Source organism: Rutilus rutilus (assembly GCF_951802725.1).
Source record: "Rutilus rutilus genome assembly, chromosome: 21".
Classification (NCBI taxonomy): domain Eukaryota; kingdom Metazoa; phylum Chordata; class Actinopteri; order Cypriniformes; family Leuciscidae; genus Rutilus; species Rutilus rutilus.
This window is the reverse complement of record NC_140226.1, coordinates 28188236-28208226: the sequence shown is the minus strand read 5'-3', so window position 1 is coordinate 28208226 and position 19991 is coordinate 28188236. Positions and strand designations below refer to the sequence as shown.

The 19991-nt window shown below is 36.9% G+C and overlaps 1 protein-coding gene across 1 annotated transcript; it reads left to right on the top strand.

The window, feature by feature from the left end:
- Positions 1 to 43: 43 nt before the first annotated feature.
- dglucy (D-glutamate cyclase) lies at positions 44 to 18533 on the top strand. The gene is made up of 13 exons (XM_084393998.1): positions 44 to 142; positions 4159 to 4286; positions 5041 to 5191; positions 9522 to 9720; positions 9878 to 10028; positions 11365 to 11487; positions 11688 to 11891; positions 13133 to 13393; positions 14380 to 14479; positions 15106 to 15254; positions 15451 to 15570; positions 16940 to 17094; positions 18030 to 18533. Exons 2-13 carry the CDS (start codon positions 4187 to 4189, stop codon positions 18171 to 18173), a joined length of 1857 nt encoding a protein of 618 aa, XP_084250124.1. The 5' UTR covers positions 44 to 142; positions 4159 to 4186; the 3' UTR covers positions 18174 to 18533.
- Positions 18534 to 19991: the final 1458 nt, after the last annotated feature.

The window sequence follows — 19991 nt, the reverse complement described above, 5'->3', positions numbered from 1 at the left end:
TTTGGTGTCCGACTTGTCATTGAATGAGTGTTAGCGCCCTCTTGTGTATAAAACCAGTAGTGCCGTTTTGGCCATTTTGTGTTTTCTTCTCAAACAGACTCGCTGTTGACCTTCTGCATTCGCTTCTGATCCAAAGCGATGGGTGAGTTTTGTAAATGCTTATGATAACCTCGCTAGGTTGCCAAATCCGACATAGCAACGAAAAGATCTGTGATTTGTGTGAATCTGGAGGTCGCGTGAAATTTTGTTTGGTTGTCCCAAACACGGAAGTGTCGGTGCACTTCTAGACAACGTATATTTTCGTTAAGCTGTACGTTCCACTGCAGATATACGCTTTTATTATCGTTTTGCATTGCGAACGACGTGAGTAACATGTGGCGTCAAGGTGTAGTGTAACAACCAGAGGCTTATGACGTAACGCATGTTTGTGGGCAGTGACTGTCCTTGTCCTAAAACGTGTCTAAAATTGCTTTAAAAGACTAAAAGAAAAATGTTTTATTTACTGCGTGTTTTATTTTTGTTATTTATACTGTTTTTATTTCTATGTTCAATTTGTGTAAAGGAGTTAAGTTAGGAGGTCACACACAGCTTCAATCAGAAGTTCTGAAAGCTCATAAATGTACAGTATAAGGTCTGAAGAGACTCATGTGAAATCATGCAGGAGAAAAGCCTGTCAGTAAAAACCTGACAGGCTTTTATATTGCTTGTATATTGTTTTCTTTCAATGCATTTGATAATTCATACTCAAAGTAGACCTGAAATGACATGCATTCCAAGAGTATTAGTTAAAACATTTCAAAATGCACCTGCTTATTTCTCCTACTACTACTCTTATTTCTGCTTTGTGCAAAGATCTCGTCTCTTGTTCTCGCCTCTTCTCGTGAGTGAGTGTCTGGTCACACGCCTAGTATTTCATATATCATGACTCTCGAGTTGAGTATTTGCGCTAAATCTGCGCTGATTTGGCTTACACGAGCTTCACCAGCAAAGTGAGTAAACATAAGTAACATAACATTTGCAGCGTTAACCGCCACAGTTGATTGACTGCTGTCAGTTTCAAACCCTGATTATATCCTATACTTTTAACCTGATCTATTGTTGACACTATATATCGTTGGAAAGTTCTAAGTGTGTCGTTTTCATATTTGACCACTGTTTTGCAGGAGATATTATGTAGTGATGACAATTTATTAATTTGTGACAAGAGAAGGTATCAAATAAATCAAAAGTATACCAGGAGTTGTGGCCTTTGTTATGTAAAGCCAATAAACACAATCAAGTAAACTTCATGTACACAATGTTTTGAAATTTTTTCTTTTTTTTTTCTTTTTTCTTTTTTTAAGAATATCAATCTGTGTTGTGATGTGAGGTCAAGTGGTAAACAAGTGTCCTTCAGGAATCATCAAATGGAGCATGAATGTCACATAGTGGCCTTTGTTGGTATAGCAGCTCACAAAAAATAAGGTGAACCAAATTATTATTATTATTTGAATAAAATATAAAATATATATTTCAGCATTTTATTAAAGTGTCTTCTTTAAAACAAGACCAGAATGAGGTTTATATTCCAAAGCGTTCCGGTTTTGACATTACCTTTGCAGGTCTACACTCAAAAATGGCTGTGACAGTTACCTGGTTAATAAACAACGTTAGTCTCATTCTTGTGTATTTATTAAGCAGTTTTAATGAGCTCATATTAATTGAGAGATAGGTAGAATAAAACCAATTTGTGTCACACTAAAATCAAAATGGTCAAAGCAAAATTACCAGTAAATAGAAAGGCTACTCACTTTCCCCTATAGGCCTACTAAGGGAAATCAAGGCTATTTGTCAAACTGTTATCTAGAAATTCTCTATCGTTATTGTCCAAAAGTTAGTTCGTTGAACACACATTCAATAGTGGAACATGTTATCAAATATGTCACAATGCCATTAAACAGTAAAAAGGTTCATTAAACACAAATTCCAAAAAAAAAAAAAAAATTATACATTTTATTTAATCATAAGTGTAGGCTATAAAAGGAATAGCCTACTATTATAGGCATTAGTAAAAATTGACAGCCTGACTTAAAGGGGGCCTATTTCCTAATTTACAAGATGTAAGTCTAAGGTGTCCCCAGTGTCTGTGAAGTTTCAGCTCAAAATACCCCACAGATTATTTATTATACCATGTTGTAAATGCCCATTTTTAAGTGGAAGCAAAAACATGCTGTTTTCATGCCTGTATCTTTCAGTGCAAATGAGCTACTGCTCCCCACCCCGCTGTCCAGAAGTGTGCGGAGCCTGTACAGCTCGTGCCTTGGGTACTCAATCAAAACCAAACCGATGTCTTGTTAGTTTTTGGCAATCATCTCTATCGCAGTCACGCTCACGTGACATTGCAGTTTTTCGTCATCATGAAAGTATTATTTGCATGTGTTTTTAAAGCCATCATAATTGTTCTGATATATGGTTTTCTAAACGCACGCATCCGTAGCAGCACACGCACAGAAAGCTGGAAGTATCCTGTGAATATTAAACTAAGTTATCTTTTACATTTTGGTGCACTTAAACTGTGTGTTTTTGACACAACGTTGTGTGTATTTGACAAACTTCACATAAACAAAGTCGGTTATCTCTGTGAACGTAAAAAGCAGGTGAAAGAAATCGCATGTGTATATTAGATCTGTGTATTAAAGTGAAAGCAGCGTAATATACAGTACCTACTGATATGCTGTTAATATGAATCAAACAACAAAAGAAAATCACTCACTGCTCTTGATTGAATAACTTTACTAGCTTTAATAAGTGATAAACATGGCGGACTGTGTACAGCTCACTCAGGGGAGGAGCTAAGCTAATAGGGCCGATTCTGTCGCCAGTCGTGGGCGGGACCTGTTCCAATGTTCCTGAACGGCTCATTCTGTGACACTGTTTCAGATTAATGGGAACAATATCAGTGGATGGATTTTTACCAATATAGGGTGGTTGTGTAATATAAGTGAATTATGCATAATAGGTCCCCTTTAAGAAAACAATCAACATCTTTGTTACGATCTACCATTATTATATAGATATCTTTCCTCTATGAATGCTGTAATGGTTTTGTGGTGTTCACTTGTTTACTTAAACAGCTATAGCCAAAAATATGATATTGGAATTTTTGTGCACAAAAATGAAACCAACATACAATGACACAGGGGGGAAAAGTTATTTCTGGACTCAGATAGGCCTACCTTATACTTAGCCCTGGTCTCACTGATATAAATTATAACACATCTTAATGTTGAAAAAGAAAAACTTCACGTCCATGTCATGTCCGTGTCTTCGCTTATATAAGCTAAAGACGTCAAATTGAATTGATACATACGATACATGTAAACTATTTAACCCTTAAACGCATACCTCGTCATTCACTACTCCCCTCCTAATTCGTTTTTTAAAGTTAGACATCAACCTTCTTGGTATTTGATACACAATGATGAAGTGACGTTTCACTCACAGTTACCGCAGGCAGAAAACAAGAGAATAGGAAGTATCATCAGCAAAACTTGAAATGGCTCAGTGATTTACTGCAGAGCAAGTACTGAACACAGTCAAATATCAGTGTCACCGTCACTTGATAGTGGATCTGGTGAAGATGCTGTCATCGATCAAAATATTGATTTTGAAGATGTTGATAATGATAGTTTTGAGAATATGTTTGAGATGGTGAATATGAGACAGATGCTGAATGTTCTGGGAAATGAGGTATAAAACATCTGCTCAAACTGAACCCTTCCAAGCTCAAAAATGTAACAAAATATGCTTTCATTTATTCTTCTGTAATTGTTACTCTAAAATCAGGAGAGTTTTATATTATCGTGACAAGTAGAGATCCATCCGTGTTAGAAATAGAAATAAAAACTTTTCCATTACACGCGCACACACATTTCCTGGCCTTGAAATCAGTTTTTAGCCTTACTAAATCTTTATCAGTATTCCGGAACTTGCTCAAGGTGCATTTTTGATTGACCGTTTATAACAAGTAATCTCAATGTGGTATATGTGGTGTGAGATTTGTTAATATGTATGCATGTTTAATCTTTTATTCTTTTTATTTTCATGTAAAGCACTTTGGGCAACCTTGGTTGTATTTAGCAGTGCTATATAAAGAAAGAAAGTTTTCTCTATTTCCAGGACATCATAATTTGCAGACCCTGTGACAATGTTTCCTGCAGTGCGATTGAAATGTGCGGGTGTGAGAACTTTTCTCCGTCGTGCTGTCAGACTGAAATACAGCACCCGAGCAGCAAACATGAGGCCAGGTATGATTTACAAACGGTTTGGTGTTAGTAACTTTGCACCATCATGCATTAATCTTTACAACAGTGGGTTTACACCAGCTTAAAATCATTAACTAGCTTGGCTGTATACTAGTGTCTGTCTGTCGTAACGCAAAGGAATTAGCATGTGGCAGTCAGAGGGTTTGTCTCCGCGTACTCTGCGGACTGTTATCCGCCAGCAGAGTCGGGATATTAACAACACGTCTGGTATAGCAGCAGGTATGAAAGGTTAAAAAAAAAAAATCATGGTTAGATGCCATGGTAGGTTACCTTAATGGTACCTTAATTCTTGATTTTATTATGATTTTATCATTGTGTTAGCAAAGCACATTTCTGCTTTCACAAGAGTGTGCTTTATACTGGGGGATTCATTTAACTTACAAACACTCCTCACCTAATTATGCACTCATGTCATTTAAATGCATTGACAGAGTACATTGTGTTCATTTTCTCTAAAGAAATGAGTTGAGAATGAGATTGATAATAAATTTGAAGAATGTGAATGCCATTCTGCATATAGTGCAAAGCTTTACAAATAACTTGTGACTACTGTTTTGCTTTTATGACACTGTTGAACTTCACTCATGAGTGTTCACTTTTAGACTTTGGCACCTAAGCTGGATGATTTACTCCTAAAGGAACGCTAATGTAATTTTTAACCGATTCTAAATGAATAAAATGTGAGTACTAAGAAGAGAGAGAAAATGATCACAGAGAAAATGATGTTTACTGACAGGATATCAACAGGCTAACGTGGTGATCTTGCACAAGGATCTTGCTGATGACTTTGAGGCGTTTTGTCGGGCTAACAGCAGCCCGCTCCCTCTGCTGTACAGGAGCAAATGTGGAGAATGGAGCTGCTCCCTCGCCACAGGATCTGACATCAGGTACTGTATCTTCACACCAGAGGCATCACAGACTGAAAACCCCTGACCAAGACTTTCAAATTTCATTCATTCTTTTTTTATTTTTCCACCACCTATTTACTCAGTGGGCTGTTCCTTAAAGGTGCAGTTAGCAATTTCTGAGAATCATTGTTCAGCACTGTTGGTATTTGAAATCAACCCCAACTAACACACCCTGCCAGAGTGGATGTCTCTCTATCATAGCAGAAGTGCAGCAAAATAAAGTTTCGTGGAAAATAAAGCAAAGATTATGAACAAAAAAAAATGAACATACAGTACACGAGTATTTAAAAGCAAGAGTTGGTTGTTATGGTGCCTTCACGTGCTATGGTAATTATGGTAAATACCAAAAGCCGACATGGAAAATGCACATGAACACCCCCTCATGTGGTGTTTTCCACTGGGCAACTCGTAGAATATTTTGATGCACGAGTTGCCAAGATGAGATAACCTTTGACCTTTTCAAAATGGCGGAGAGCAACGCAAGAGTTGTGAATACTGTTAGCGGATAGTTTTTGTAGCCTATACAATGTTGTGTCATTAACGATTGTAATATAATGCGTTAACACTCAATTTTCAACTTCGCCGCAATTTCCTTGGTTCATATTTAATCGGTTTATTTTTTTTTAATTATTAATTATGTTTTAATCATCAGAAAGCACCACATTTAGTTTTTTTTTTTTTTTTTTAAGATAAAAAAGATACTCTACTGACACAGACCTTGCGGGTACTACATTACGATATTAAAAGCACTTGAACACAAAACACTGGTAAATACCAGTTCACAAGTGGAAAATATCATCTTTTCCATAGCACGTGAAGGCAGCATTAGTCGCCAGCAGCAGCAGCACACCAGCTCCAGACAATGGCACTCAAAACCAATGTTACTCGCGTATGGAGCAGAAACAACACAACCTCGGCTCTCCAGCGCTGGAAAGCTTTTCTAATATTAAAGCGCTTGTATGATCATAACACTTCTTTTTCCAGTGATATTCCTCTGACTTGTTCTCTTTTGTAACCACTTTCAACAGCATTTCTCAGAAATCACTTTATGCACCTTTTAAAGACGACCTATTGTGCTTTTTCACATTTTTTAATTTCTTTAGTAATGTTGCTGTTTGCAAAGTTACAAAGCACAAAGTGACTGAAGGGAGTTATTCTCCATATTTACCTTTACATTTAGCAGACGCTTTTATCCAAAACGACTTTCAAATGAGGAGAGCAATATAAGCAGTTAAACAAACAATAGGACAACAATATGCGAGTGCTGTGACCCTTTCCAGTTTAGTCTAACGCAGTATATGTAATTTTTCATTAATAGATATAGAGTAGAAGAGAAGGGAAAAGAAAAGAAAGTGTTAGAGACAACACACTGGCAACAATTGATCTATTAATACTATCAGCAAGCAGTTTCTAAACTCTCTGAAATGCCTCGATTGTAGTGGTCTTGGGTTTTCTTGCTGGAGCATACACTCAATTCAATGCATTTCCCATTTATTTGTATTGCGCTTTTCACAACATTACAATATATTGTAATCTGTTTTCAGAGGTGACTGTGTCAAAGTAATGACTAATGTCTATGTCAAAAATGTACAGCTCTAAGATAATACAAATCATGCAGTTAGTTAACATCATGTATTCATTTAGACAATTATCTCTTTAAAGCAATTATTGCAAGTTGTGTTCAGAATGATTACAATAAATAGAAACTTTGGCAGTGTTGCATGTTGATTCAGAGTTTGTCATCTGAAGTCCTCGCAGTGGTTGGGTCATTTGAAATCTTCATAAGACACTGGATACAATCTATCTTCCCTAATGTGTGTCCTGAGGTAGAGACCGCAAAGCAAATGGAAAATAATTGGCGTTTAAAGCAAAAGAAAGTCATCTGCATTTCATCTGATATAACTGGAGTACAAGGTTTTGAGGTGCATTATGTAAATGCTTGGTTAAAGTGATGTCTTTAACCTAGATTTAAAGTGGGAGTACATTATACGTAACATTATCCGGAAGGCTATTCCACAATATGCATGTGCAAAATAAAGTGGCGAGGCCTGCAGGGTTCCCGCGGATCCTACAAATTCAATTCAGATCCTAGGGATTCAACAAATCGGTTGAATGAATGACTCCCTAAACTAATTTAAGACAAGTGACTTGCCGCCACCTACTGGTGGTTTTAGTTTCATATTTAAGGTACCCTTTAATTAAAACGTTAAAGGAGCTGTATGTGAGAAATATATTTCAATTAATTATAAAATGGCCCTGATATGTCACTAGACATTAAGAAATCATGCTCATTTCAAATGCTTATATCACTGACAACAGTAGTCCGGCCAGGATATTGTCATTTAAAAGTGAAGTTGCAGCCCTCAACTGATGTTGATGTTGTCATCTTGTGTTTTGGCCTGAAGCGCCACCCTCCACCTATCTACCAATCATGAAGTCAGTAGTATTTCGGCATCCGGGTTGCCAGCTCTGCTCTAGTTACCACAGCTGCAGCTACAAACATTCGTGCTGGATCCTGCAGCCTATCTGGCAACCTCGAGTCAGGGGGGAGGGGGAGGGGATACACCACTCTACAGTAATTTGAAAGTGATTGCAGTACCAGTTTTGGCCACAATCTGTTGCCACTGTTGGCTTGCTCAGTTGGGGATAATCTGGGGATATTTAATCTGATTTTATCAATCAATAAATTCCACTAGAAACAAACCTTGTTGTATTATTTTAATTTAATACTGTGAAGCTGCTTTGATACAATCTGTATTGTGAAAAGCGCTATACAAATATACTTGACTTGACTTGACTTGACAATCTTACATATGGCTCCTTTAAAATTAGAAATCATTTCATATTTAAATATTGAATAAAAAAAACAAAACAATCTCATAGCTTTATTTATGCAATTGTAAATGGAGTGTAAATATATTAATGCCAGTTCTGATGCTGCTTCTGTCTCACGTCTGCACTGCAAAGATGGATTTTGATTTAATGGTTTAATTTGATTGGTAACAGTGGTACTGTGTTATTCTAATAAAATTTAATTTGTATGTTAGAATTTGACACAAAAGGTGATGCATACATATACAAATGTCCGTATAGGTGAAAATGCCCCTGGAAATCAATTTAAGGTGGCAAATATTGCCCCTTAATATTTTTTTATTTATTTTGAACTGACCACTGTATAGAATATGAAAAAGATGAATATCTTCTAGCCATGGCACCAGCACAAAAACACAATCAGTAAATATCATCTTATTATTATCAACAAAACTGAATGAAAATATCGAGATATATTTTTGACAATATTGCGCACCCCTAATGTACGGTATTACTTTTGATTTCTTCAGGTCTTATATGGGTCTTAAAAAGCCTTAAATTTGACTTTAAAAAGTGTGCAGCAACCCTGGCCTGTTTGAGTTGCGTTAGTAGTAAGTTGAAACTCGTGGTTTCATTTCTGAAACACGCTCAACATTTCTGAAACACGCTCAAAGCGGTTGACCAATCACAGCACACAGGTCCAGCTGACCAATTGGAGCACATTTTACTTTTCTGAAGGAGGAGCTTCATAGAGACATTAACTTCAACTAAACAGGACTGTGCTTCCCAAAAGCATCATGAGCTAAGTTGATCGTAGAGAAGATTTGTGGTGGTAGTCTCAACGATCAACATGATGCTTTTAGGAAACGCAGTCCAGAGCGTTACTGACAGACTGGGAAGAGAGGTGCTGCAGTAATGTAAAATTTGAACGTTTAAGCATGAAAACCTATTCTAGTAAGACCCCAAAAACAAAATCAAGACTGTAAAAGGGAATAATATGGAACTTTTAACAGATTGTTTAGACACTTATGGGTGTAAAAGATTTATAAATGTTCTAGTATCATTTTGTCATTTAATAATTACACCAAGAGATGGACTGGGAATAAAAGAACAGGCTGGGACCTTTAGTTTGCACAACCCATAATCCCTCACTATGGCCTGGTTTCACAGACAGGGCTTAGATTAAGCCAGGATTAGTCTTTAGTTAAATTGACAAATAAGTAGCTTTTATAAACGTGCCTTAGGTAAAAACATTACTGATGTGCATCTTGAGACAAAACATGGATGTGACATTTTAAGATATATCAGTGCAAGTTGTTTTCAATGAAGACCGCTCAAACATTCAGTTTAGTCTGGGACTAGGTTTAAGTCTAGAAACTGGCCATGTATGTTTCACATGCGTTTAATTCAAACTCTTTCCTGCTGTAAATGACATATGATGGATGGTGAAAGTGTGATAGATAAGTGAAGAGACTTGCTTGTTCTGTCTTTCAATCAGGGAGGACTGTCCAGAGTACTGTGTGTTTGAGAATGGCAAGCTAATGAAGAAGATCGCTAGTTTATCCTCCTACACTCCTCAACTTGCGGACATGATCACATTCTACCTCGGCTGTAGTTTTGGCTTTGAAGCAGCCTTGACGGCCGCTGGGGTTCCAGTGAGAAATGTGGAACAGGGTAAAAATGTCAGCATGTACAAGGTCAGTAGACACCCCAGGCCTGCATTACATCCGTGTGCAGGACAGCGTATTACTTGATTTTGCTTGAGTCAGCTTTTTTCCCATCTTTGAAATTGTAAAAATGAGCAAAAGGAAATCTTCTAAGTGCTTATTCTTGTTTTTGTTTTGTTTTTTCCAGACATCAATACCTTGTATTAGTGCAGGTCAGTTTGATTGTCCGATGGTGGTGAGCATGAGACCTGTACCAGAAGACAAACTGGATGCTGCGGTTCAATGCACACACGTGATCCCGCTGGCACATGGAGGCCCTGTCCATATTGGACACCCTAGTATGTACTTGTTTCAAAAGAATGAAAGTTTCTCTCTAATCATTTACAATGGACCAACACAATTGGATAAATTAGGCAAAGTAACGAATGATGCTTTCCTTAAGGCGATTTTTAGCATATATGAAGTCACACAAGTGACCTGTTAGCGCGAGCACAGTTGAACTGCATTACTTATGAACATTGTCCGTGCTGCAACATTTGACAACCCAAAAGGTGTAAAAGTAATTTTTTGGTCTTTATTTTCAGTGTATATACAAGTAGCTTATTTTTGTTAAATGTTTTACTTGAAAAATGTGTTTGTGCTTTATTTCTTTAAAATAAATTACACTTGGTTATTTTAGTATTATTTATATACCATTATATTATTTATTAATATTTTGGATTGGCTTATATTTTTCCATCTTCAGTTTTAATTGTAATAATTTTATGAGCTTTCGTTTAAGTTGTTTTTCATCAAATGTTATGTTTTATTTTATTTCAAATAACGGAAAATATTTGTAATATTTTTTTCGTTAACAATAACAACACTGGGTTTGATATGCTGTTATATAACAAATGGAGATTCATACATATTTGAAGTGTTGTTTTTAAGTGTCCAAATACATTTTGAGGCCAATGTAAATACCAAGTTTCATGTAGGATGACTAATGGTGGAATTAGATCCAAAAAGCACATCTGTAATACTCAGCTCAGCAGCGTGTGTTGATCAAAACATGTCTAAACATACTTGAACTGTTAACATTTTAGGGGCTTGGAGGTGGAAAATACGTAACTCCTCTTTAGTTCTTTCCCCACCAGCGTTGCCTGCCAGCACCAGTATTATTTAGAATTTTTTACATTTTCAGGTAATTTTCATGGCCCTCAGAATATTTAGCTGTATGAATTATATGAACATTTAATATATCTAAAGAAAGAATAGAGCCTCTGCTTTTAAACAAACAAACAAACAAATAAATAAATAAATATACATTTATATATATATAAATTTATATGAAAATGATAAATTGCTGGTGCTGGCTGGCAAATAAAAAAAAAGATGATGAAAAAGAAGCTGGATCGGATTCAGAATGACAGACTATGTGTTCTTCCTGGGTTGACTTTTCATTCGGTAACATAATGTTAGGCTGTTTTGATTAACATGCTGTTTGATGATTGCGTTATTTCCCTTGTTTCTTCAGATTTTTTTACCTGTGTTTTGATCTGGAGAGATTCTGTAATTTTTCAGAAGATGCATAATAGCGCCCCTGCCGTATAACAAGTCAAAACATGGATTGTCAAAAAAAAGGCGGGGAAAGAGTTCAACATCTCGTAAAACACCCTTGATTCTGTCTTCCAGAGCTGCTGGGCATCGATGACTTGTCACGACCAGACTATGGCGACCCAGTGAAAGTGTGTTCTGGTGATGTGCCTGTGTTCTGGGCCTGTGGGGTCACGGGTGTTGAGGCTGTACAGAGCTGCAGTAAGAATTCAACAAACTCCTCAATATTATAATACAGATGGACTTAACTGTGAAGTGTGCCATATTTTTTTAAATCATTGAGGAATTTTGCTGTAGATTTACATACAGTAATGTCATTTTTGCCGCTTACTCAGATCATTTTTATGCAGTGTGTCGGAAGAGAACTGTATGATGACCATTTGTTTTTTTTAATGTTGCAGAGCCCGCTCTAGCGTTCACACACTCTCCTGGCTGCATGTTCATCACTGATCAAAAGGCAGAAACTCTTTCACCCCTCACACTTGAGCCAGCACAATGCCCTTTGACAATCTGCATTTCCCAGAATCCTCAGCTTTACAGTATGGCTAGCAAAAGAGCTATTCAACAGATTCGAGCAATTGAGGAGCTCGCTGTCGAAGACCCAGGTATGAAGAAACACAGTTTTGACCCCAAAAGAGCATGTGAATGCTTAAGATGCACTTACAATGAACAAATGTCTTTTATACAACAAAATGTCTTTTATTTAAAAAAAGAAAAAGAAAAAAAAAAGCACATGAGTAGACTGAATTTACACACACAAAAAAAAGTTAATTCACGCTCACTTGGATAAGATAAAGATTCCAGTCATATTAGTAGTCTAATAAAATGGTATATATTTTATATGGAGTTGGTCGTCTTATAAGGGCAGACATTGTTTTATGGCTGACTGTGAAATTTGCACTTAAACTTGAAGCATACAAATGGATTTATGAAAGACTAACAAACAGTCTTTACATGAATTAGAAACATACAGTTTGGTCAGTTTGGTGCCTCTTTTGACCATCAGCAGTTACAAATGTGATACTTACCTAAAATAATGAATACATTATATTTTGAACAAATCAATTTATTTTCCTCTCAGTTAATGTCATGGAAACATGCATCTATACAGTGGCATTGCTAACTGTAATAAAAAGATTTGCCTTTGCGTGATGCTACATCCACACCACTAGGTATCAGTGTTAGTCTACGACAACATAAGCACAACTACCAAAAAAAATTGAGTGCAACATTAATACATTAAATGTGGCCTAAGTGTACAAATACTTTTGGGGTCACTGCCTGCCATTAATGCTTTACAATGAACTCTGTTAGAGAACTACATATGGTGATTTTTATCTGTTCAATAAAATACCTTACCTGTTGAGTATTAAAACACCATCTCCGTGTCACTTTTACATATCAAATCCCTCAGATAAATATTTTTTAAGAAACACTTAATTCTAATGCAAATAATGTCTAAAAAAGGTTGGTTTAAAGAACTTACCTAATTATGTTTTCTGTGACCTAATCTAAAGTGAGGACTATTTACAATTAATAAGTTAACAAAGCATAAAAAAACATTATCTAACGCTTTACATATGAGCTAATTAAACAATAATAAATTGGTTAATTACAGTGACAATGAATGAAGAACTCACTATTTGTATGTAGCCTATTAATATATTACCAATGTAGAGACTACTATGAATTAACTATCATCTAATAGTTTGCAAATGATTACTTCATTTGTATCATAAAGTGTTGCCCAATGTTTTCCTTTTTCTATAATCTGTGATCTGTCCATACTTCTGTTTTATCATGACTTTAAAGATGCATACAGTGTAAGTCTGTGGTTTGTGTGCAGGTGCAAGGGGTATTCGGGCCCTGTTCTTGCAGGACGAGCTCCTAAAGGCCTGTCTCTCTCTGTCCCATTCCTCCTCTGTTCTCATCACTACTGGCTTCCCCACACACTACATGCACAGCCCCCCTGAAGAGACTGATGGGCCACCCGGGGCCATCGCCATGGCAGCTATGCTCCAGGCACTCCGCAAAAAGGTGGTCATCTTGACGGATGAGCGGGCTTTGGAGATGAACCAGCAGATCATGCAGGATGCTGTGAAGAAAGGTGCCGCATTTGGTCTTCATCGTTGCTGATGAAGTGTTTTTGAGATATTCTCTGGTTTGCTAGTCAGACGCGATAAAGCGACATAACTAGCCGTGTGTTTCGTCGTTTGTCTTTTAGTTTGTTGTGTTGCTCCGCCCAGCATGGAAACTCGCAGCTGCAAAATGAAAGCTTCACATTAAAGGTGCTGCAAGTAACAGATATCACTAAAATAGATGTCATGAGAAATTGCATTTAGTAAAAAATTCCCAAAAGTTCCCACACTCACCAAACAATGAATTTCCATTCTTTTCCATGACATTTCTTGGAAATCACCATTTTAAATTCCCTGATATTTCCAAGTTTTCCATGTGAAAAGTCTGTCTGCACTTTTTTTTTTAAGCCACTCACAAAACTAGCTAGCCAGAAACGTTTTGTCTGTCATTCCTTTTGCAGACATGTTTTGGGGGTGGACGGTGGAGGGTGTGTGGTTGGTTAAAATGTTGAAGGCCAGTGCCCCTGAATGACTGGAATCACTTGCAACAGCTTTAAACAGGAAATATAGAGCCATAGTATCATGATTTGCAGCCTAACATTTTGAAAGAAATTAATACTTTTACAAAACAGTGGGGAAAAAATCTTTAAATTCTATTAATCAGAAAATCAAGGTTATATAAAATCAAGGTTTCCACAAAAATATTAAGCAGCAACATTGATAATAATCGTGTAACCCTGAAGACTGGAGTAATGATGCTGAAAATTCAGCTTTGTCATCACAGGAATAAATTATATTTTAAAATATATTCAAATAGACATATAAAATGTTTTTTAAATAATATTTCACAATTTTATTTACAAAGAAAATGTATCAAATATGTTTGGCTGTGATTTTTGTTGCTTTGCATAGCTTTTCACTTTCAGTGAGGACAGAAAACATGACATTAGAATTGTGTGTGTGTGTGTGTGTGTGTGTGTGTGTGTGTGTGTGTGTGTGTGTTATTCACTAACAGGTGTGATAAAGACTCCAGTTCCCGTAATAAGTTTCCAGAGTAAAGGCCCTGACTCAGCACTTCACTTCCTATGCCATGATGGAGATCCCACAAAGCCCAGGTGTAATGGTGGTTCAGTCTAATTTTTCATCCACTGCTTTTTCTTGGTCTTTATTAAGATCAAATGTGATACAATATGGCTGAAAATGACGTCAATTGCAAATGCATACTGTATACTGCCTAGTATATTAAAAAAAAAAAGTTATGTTAAACTGAGCACATCATGCAACAATGAATATTATAAGCAGTAGTATAGTACATAATTAAATTGTTTAACTAACTGTTGTCCCAGATAACCGATTTCTTACAGTATAACTGTGGTTGCTTCATGTCTCTCGTATCACACTTCCGTCTCAACTCAAATGAATGTCATGTCCATTTATGTAGTTATTTGGTGATTACCCATGTAATAAGAGGGATAATGTACTTTTAGCCAATCATTATCATAAAATAACCCCCTTCAGGGTGATGCTAGAAACCATGTGGGGGTTTATTTTATGAAAATGACGTGCATATTATCCATTACCTAATGCATTATTAACGGAATATTCCAGATTCAGTACATCTTAATCATAGTATTGATTACCTCAAAAAATTATTTTTTTTTCACTTTTTCTATGAAAAACTTATAATGGAAGTAAATAGAATGTAGTTGAACTCATAATTGTTACTATATCTACTGCAAAGGTTCGACCACTTGGTGGCAATAGAACGCAGCGGCCGGGCTGCAGACGGGAACTACTACAACATGAGGGGGGTGAACATCAGGCATTTGGTCGACTCAATAGACGATCTCTTCACCACTGCCAGCACTATTGCGGGAATCACTACCACTGGTAACAAAGCCAGAGCATTAACTTACACTGTCAAATGTTGCTTGATCTGACGTAGTGAACATCCTGATCTCTTTTAACAATCACAGTGCTTGAATCACCAACTCAGTTCCCAATTAACGACTGGCACTAGGGAGCGTTGTGATGAGATCTGTTACCTAACAGGATTAATTGTGTGTGTGTGTGTGTGTGTGTACAGGGATCGGAGATGGTGGTAATGAGCTTGGAATGGGTAAAGTCAAAGCAGCAGTTAAAGCATACATGCCTAATGGGAACCTGATAGCATGTGACGTGGCTGCTGATTTTGCCATCACAGCAGGTAAGCACATCTCACACAGAGACCACATAATGAGTACATCCTTCCTGGAGAGCCATGGGTGGAGCATGAAGTCCAACTTCCCCCTCTCTAGATATAACTTGGGTGTAGTGATGGGTCGGTCATGAATGATTCGTTCATTTTGAAAGAATCTTTAACATGACTCGGGACTACCGAGTTGTCTTAGAGAGTGATTCGTTCATTTTGTTGTCCGAGATTTTGTTGACATTTAGGCACGTTTATAAATGGAAAAAGAATGGAAAATATTAAAGGGGTGGCATAATGCCCTTTTCACAAGATGTCAAATAAGTATTTGATGTCCCCAGGGTGTGTATGTGAAGTTTTAGCTCAAAATACCCCACATATATTTTTATATAGCATGTTAAAATTGTCACTTTTTGAGGGTGAGCAAAAAGGCACAGTGTTTGTGTCTGTCCCTTTAAATGCAAATGAGCTGCTGCTCCCGGCACAGAGGGCGGAGCTACAACAGCTCATTCTTAGCAGCTCCGATTACCTCACACAGGCACTGAAAATTTCTTTTATTTTCTTAAATTTAACTTTTATCCTTTTATGTTTAAACCAGAGTCAGACAAAAATGGAGAAACTCAAGAAGTGACAACATGTAGACAACATTTCTGAATACTGAACATTCAGACATCTGAACATTTCTGTTAGTTGATGACTTCTAGTCATTGATAGCATATTCCGTCTTGATCATCTATAAATCGTGTTCCGGGGGTGGGGTTTATGTACATTTTAGGGTTTGTGATGTTACTAACCCGGGAGGAATGTCCTGTAGTCCCCACCAGCATTTGTTGTAGTCTTTAAAAAGCAATTTCTTTCAAATAAAATATCTCCCTTTGCCTTGAACTTTGAGCGTTGTAACTTTGCAGATGTTGTTTATGCTCAAACAGCAACATTACACACTAACTAAAGTTAGAAAAGTGAAATCATAATCAACCACCCCTTTAAGAATAATCTCAAATTCTAATTTCAGTTGGATAGCAGTTTAAGTACTATAAAACAATATGTAAATTAAATTAACATTATAAGTTAAGCTGTGTTAACCTTTTGCGCCAATCTTGATTAACAAAAAACTTTCAAGACTTTTTTTTTTTTTTTACAAATTGAGGTTGAGATTACAGCAATTCACATGCAGTCTACAGTACAGTCGACAGATCTTCTACTGTTTTTAACCCAGAATATTTCCCTACAAAATTAATATTGAAAAATGCAAAAATATTGAATGTAATGTATTTCATTTTAATATTGTATGTTATTATCTGCAGAAGCAAATATATTTGAACCTGAGTGAAGGAGTACCATGAACAATCTTTTCCCTGCATAACTAACGTCCACTTCATGTGTTCAGGAGTGTCTAACTGGGGTGGCTATGCTGTCGCCTGTGCGCTGTATGTTTTGAATCTTTGTCCAATACACTGGCGGTATCTCCAGAGAGGTTTGGGTTTATCACCTACACCTGATCAACAAAGCCTGTGGTCTTCCTGCCTGCCCACCATAGCCAAGGTAACACTGTATTCTAATGATGATGGCTGGTGATTATGGTGGCTCAGTTCAGTCCAACATTAACTCTTTCCCTGCCAGCGTTTTATATTTTTTTTAAAGTTGCCAGCCACCACCAGCATTTTGTATTATTTTCACAATTTTCCTCTCTGCTGAGTGGTTTCCATTTGTAGCTCCGTATAGCTTTGTTTTGAATCTCTATTTACTATCATTCCTTGTTGTTGATATCGCTAAATATAACTTACTCATCACCATATATCTATATATCTGTTAATGTATGAATATCTGAAAATGCCACATATCAAAAGAAAGAACAGAACCTCTATGTGATAGCGCCCCCTACCGTATAAGAGTGAAAACGGAAAATTCCGTCAACGGCGGGAAGAGTTCTCTCATAAATGATGAAAAATTATGTCAATGGCGGGAAAGAGTTAAAACATCTGTCCTCCTCAAAAAAGTGTTTCGTTGCAGCATGAGTGTCTGCACTGCAAGGGTTAATGCATGTCTCACGGCTCATTATATCACCTCATACTGTACATTTTTGTATCCCATTTTGTTTTCACTGGAAATCCACTGGTATAAAACTTGCAGGCACGTCGCAGTGCTGCTTCCTGTCAACACTGGCCATTTTTACATTTGCGGTGAACTGCAGACCACTTCAGAGCCTCTGCCAGTATACTGTATAATTATCACGGCCACAACTGCTGGATCCAGCCCGTTAACCCTGTATTCACATTCCTCCCTGCTAGCCTGAATATTGTCTGTGTCTATCATGTTGTTTCTCCTTAGTGGCTGCTAGGGATTGACATTTTAATAATACTTTTCCTGTTTTAAAATTCCCACTCCCACATGTAGCTTAAAATAAAAGACCATTACCACTGAATGCATTACTGAAGACTGAAGACATGCCTTGACGTGGTTCTTCTATTTGAAAACAGGAGGAAGACATGCTCCACATTTTGGTGAAATATGGCGTCCGCAGTGGTAAAACGGCAAACCTGGGACTGGAGGTGGATGGATTGACCTTTCATCCACACCATTCTGACATCATACAGCGTCTTAGACATCTCACTCTTGCCTAATGTCAATGTGTAATCACATAGCCACAGGAGATCCATGGCCAATGTTTTACTATTCTCAAGTCAAGTCACCTTCATTTATATAGCGTTTTTTACAATACAGATTGTTGCATTATTTTCTATTTATCACTGTAAAGCTGCTTTGAAATTTGTTTCTAGAAGAAAATAGCGTCATAATCCAGCTTAACAGATGAATACAAGAATGTGAATGTAATAGAAATAGCTGCCATGGTAACATTTTGTTTCTTTATTTCACATTGAAGATGGTCTTTAGTGTTTAATTTTTTGGCTTTCACCTTATAAAACAATCTCCGTTGCTTCTCACTGTAAATACATTTTCTTGCTTTAGGAAATAAATGATTTAAAAGAATAAATGAACAATTTTGTTTTTCAGATATTACAAATATTCTAACATCTAACTGGGGGACTTTTCCTACTGAATATTCAGTCAACAATATTTTAAAAGCTGCTTTATGGAAGAAATTGTGCTTAAAAATGAATAGAATTCTATTATTGAGAAAATAGTGTTCAAATTCATATTATTGCCCTTTCATTACCGATTCACTATGTAAGCCAATGATAAAATGTTGAGCTGTGGGGTCGGATTACGTAAATATAGGAAAAAATCCCGGCTACCAAATCTCGTGTGACTTATTAATTACAAGAAATAATGTTTTGTGTAGCATATATTATACATCGCCAGCAAGCTAGCTTTAAAGTGCCCCAATAATGCTATTTTAAAGTTTCCTGATGTTGTTTTGGAGTCTCCTACAACAGGTTTACATGCATCAAGGGTCAAAAAACGGTTTAATATACATCACCACATTTTCAATGATTCTCAAACGACTCGTCAGCTGAATCAATCTCTCTAAATCCCTCCTTTCCACGAGCTACTCTGCTCTGATTGGCCAGACAGCTCAATCTGTTGTGATTGGTCTACCGCGTGCCGTGTAATCCTAAAAGTATCCACAGGAATCAGCTGCAGGTTTGAGGTTCAAGTTTTCCCTGGTGTCTGCGCGTGTAATAAGTGGGTGGGCAATATGCTAATGTTTCGTCTTGACTTCACAACGAAACGGCTTATGACTCGTTTGAAAAACAATTCATTTAATTGACTCAGAGCTCGACTCTTACTTTTGAAAGACAATAACTTTATATACGATGCACTTTCAGATTTAAAACTTTGCAGGATGTGTTCATTCACTTAGAGCTACGTTACACACTACATGAAAGGTCATTTTCAAAAATCCATAATAGGGACACTTTAAACAGCAACTCTCTGGAGAATCACCTAAAACAAAGAAACTTCGACTGCAGACAGTCAAGAAGGTAAAGTGACACCCCTGTCAAAACAAAACACGAAACCACAGCGGCATATATGATACTTGTTCAAATTACATAATTATCAGAGAATGTCTAATATGGCGAGAAGTTTCACTCTCACTACACTTCCGGCTTCTGAACTGGTTGCAGTTCCACTCTGATTCCATATGAGGGCGCTCACAGGACGAGTGCAGAATGAATGGAGGTCAATGGCGGTATACCCCTCAAAATCCACTTTTCTCAGGATATAATTTTTTGTCTAGTAATTTGAATGTTGTATTCGAAAGGAGATGTTAGATTTTTTAGAGTCACTTATTTGCTTTAAAAAAGTCTTTCAAAATGTCAATGACGTCAGAATGCTGACGTCATTAGCAGAATGCTAGCGTGTTATGGGCAACAACAACTCAACCTGTAAGAAATCAAAACGACATAAGTACTCGTTCATTCAACTTTCGACCTAAAACCCATGTTGAACTTGCAAAATCTACAATCACATCTGAG

Excerpts from the sequence above, each read along its gene's own strand:
- dglucy (XM_084393998.1), top strand. The coding sequence starts at position 4,187 with ATGTTTCCTGCAGTGCGATTGAAATGTGCGGGTGTGAGAACTTTTCTC. Across the intron at positions 4,287-5,040 it reads AGCAGCAAACATGAGGCCAG|GATATCAACAGGCTAACGTG; the intron begins GTATGATTTACA and ends GTTTACTGACAG. Across the intron at positions 9,721-9,877 it reads AAAATGTCAGCATGTACAAG|ACATCAATACCTTGTATTAG; the intron begins GTCAGTAGACAC and ends TGTTTTTTCCAG.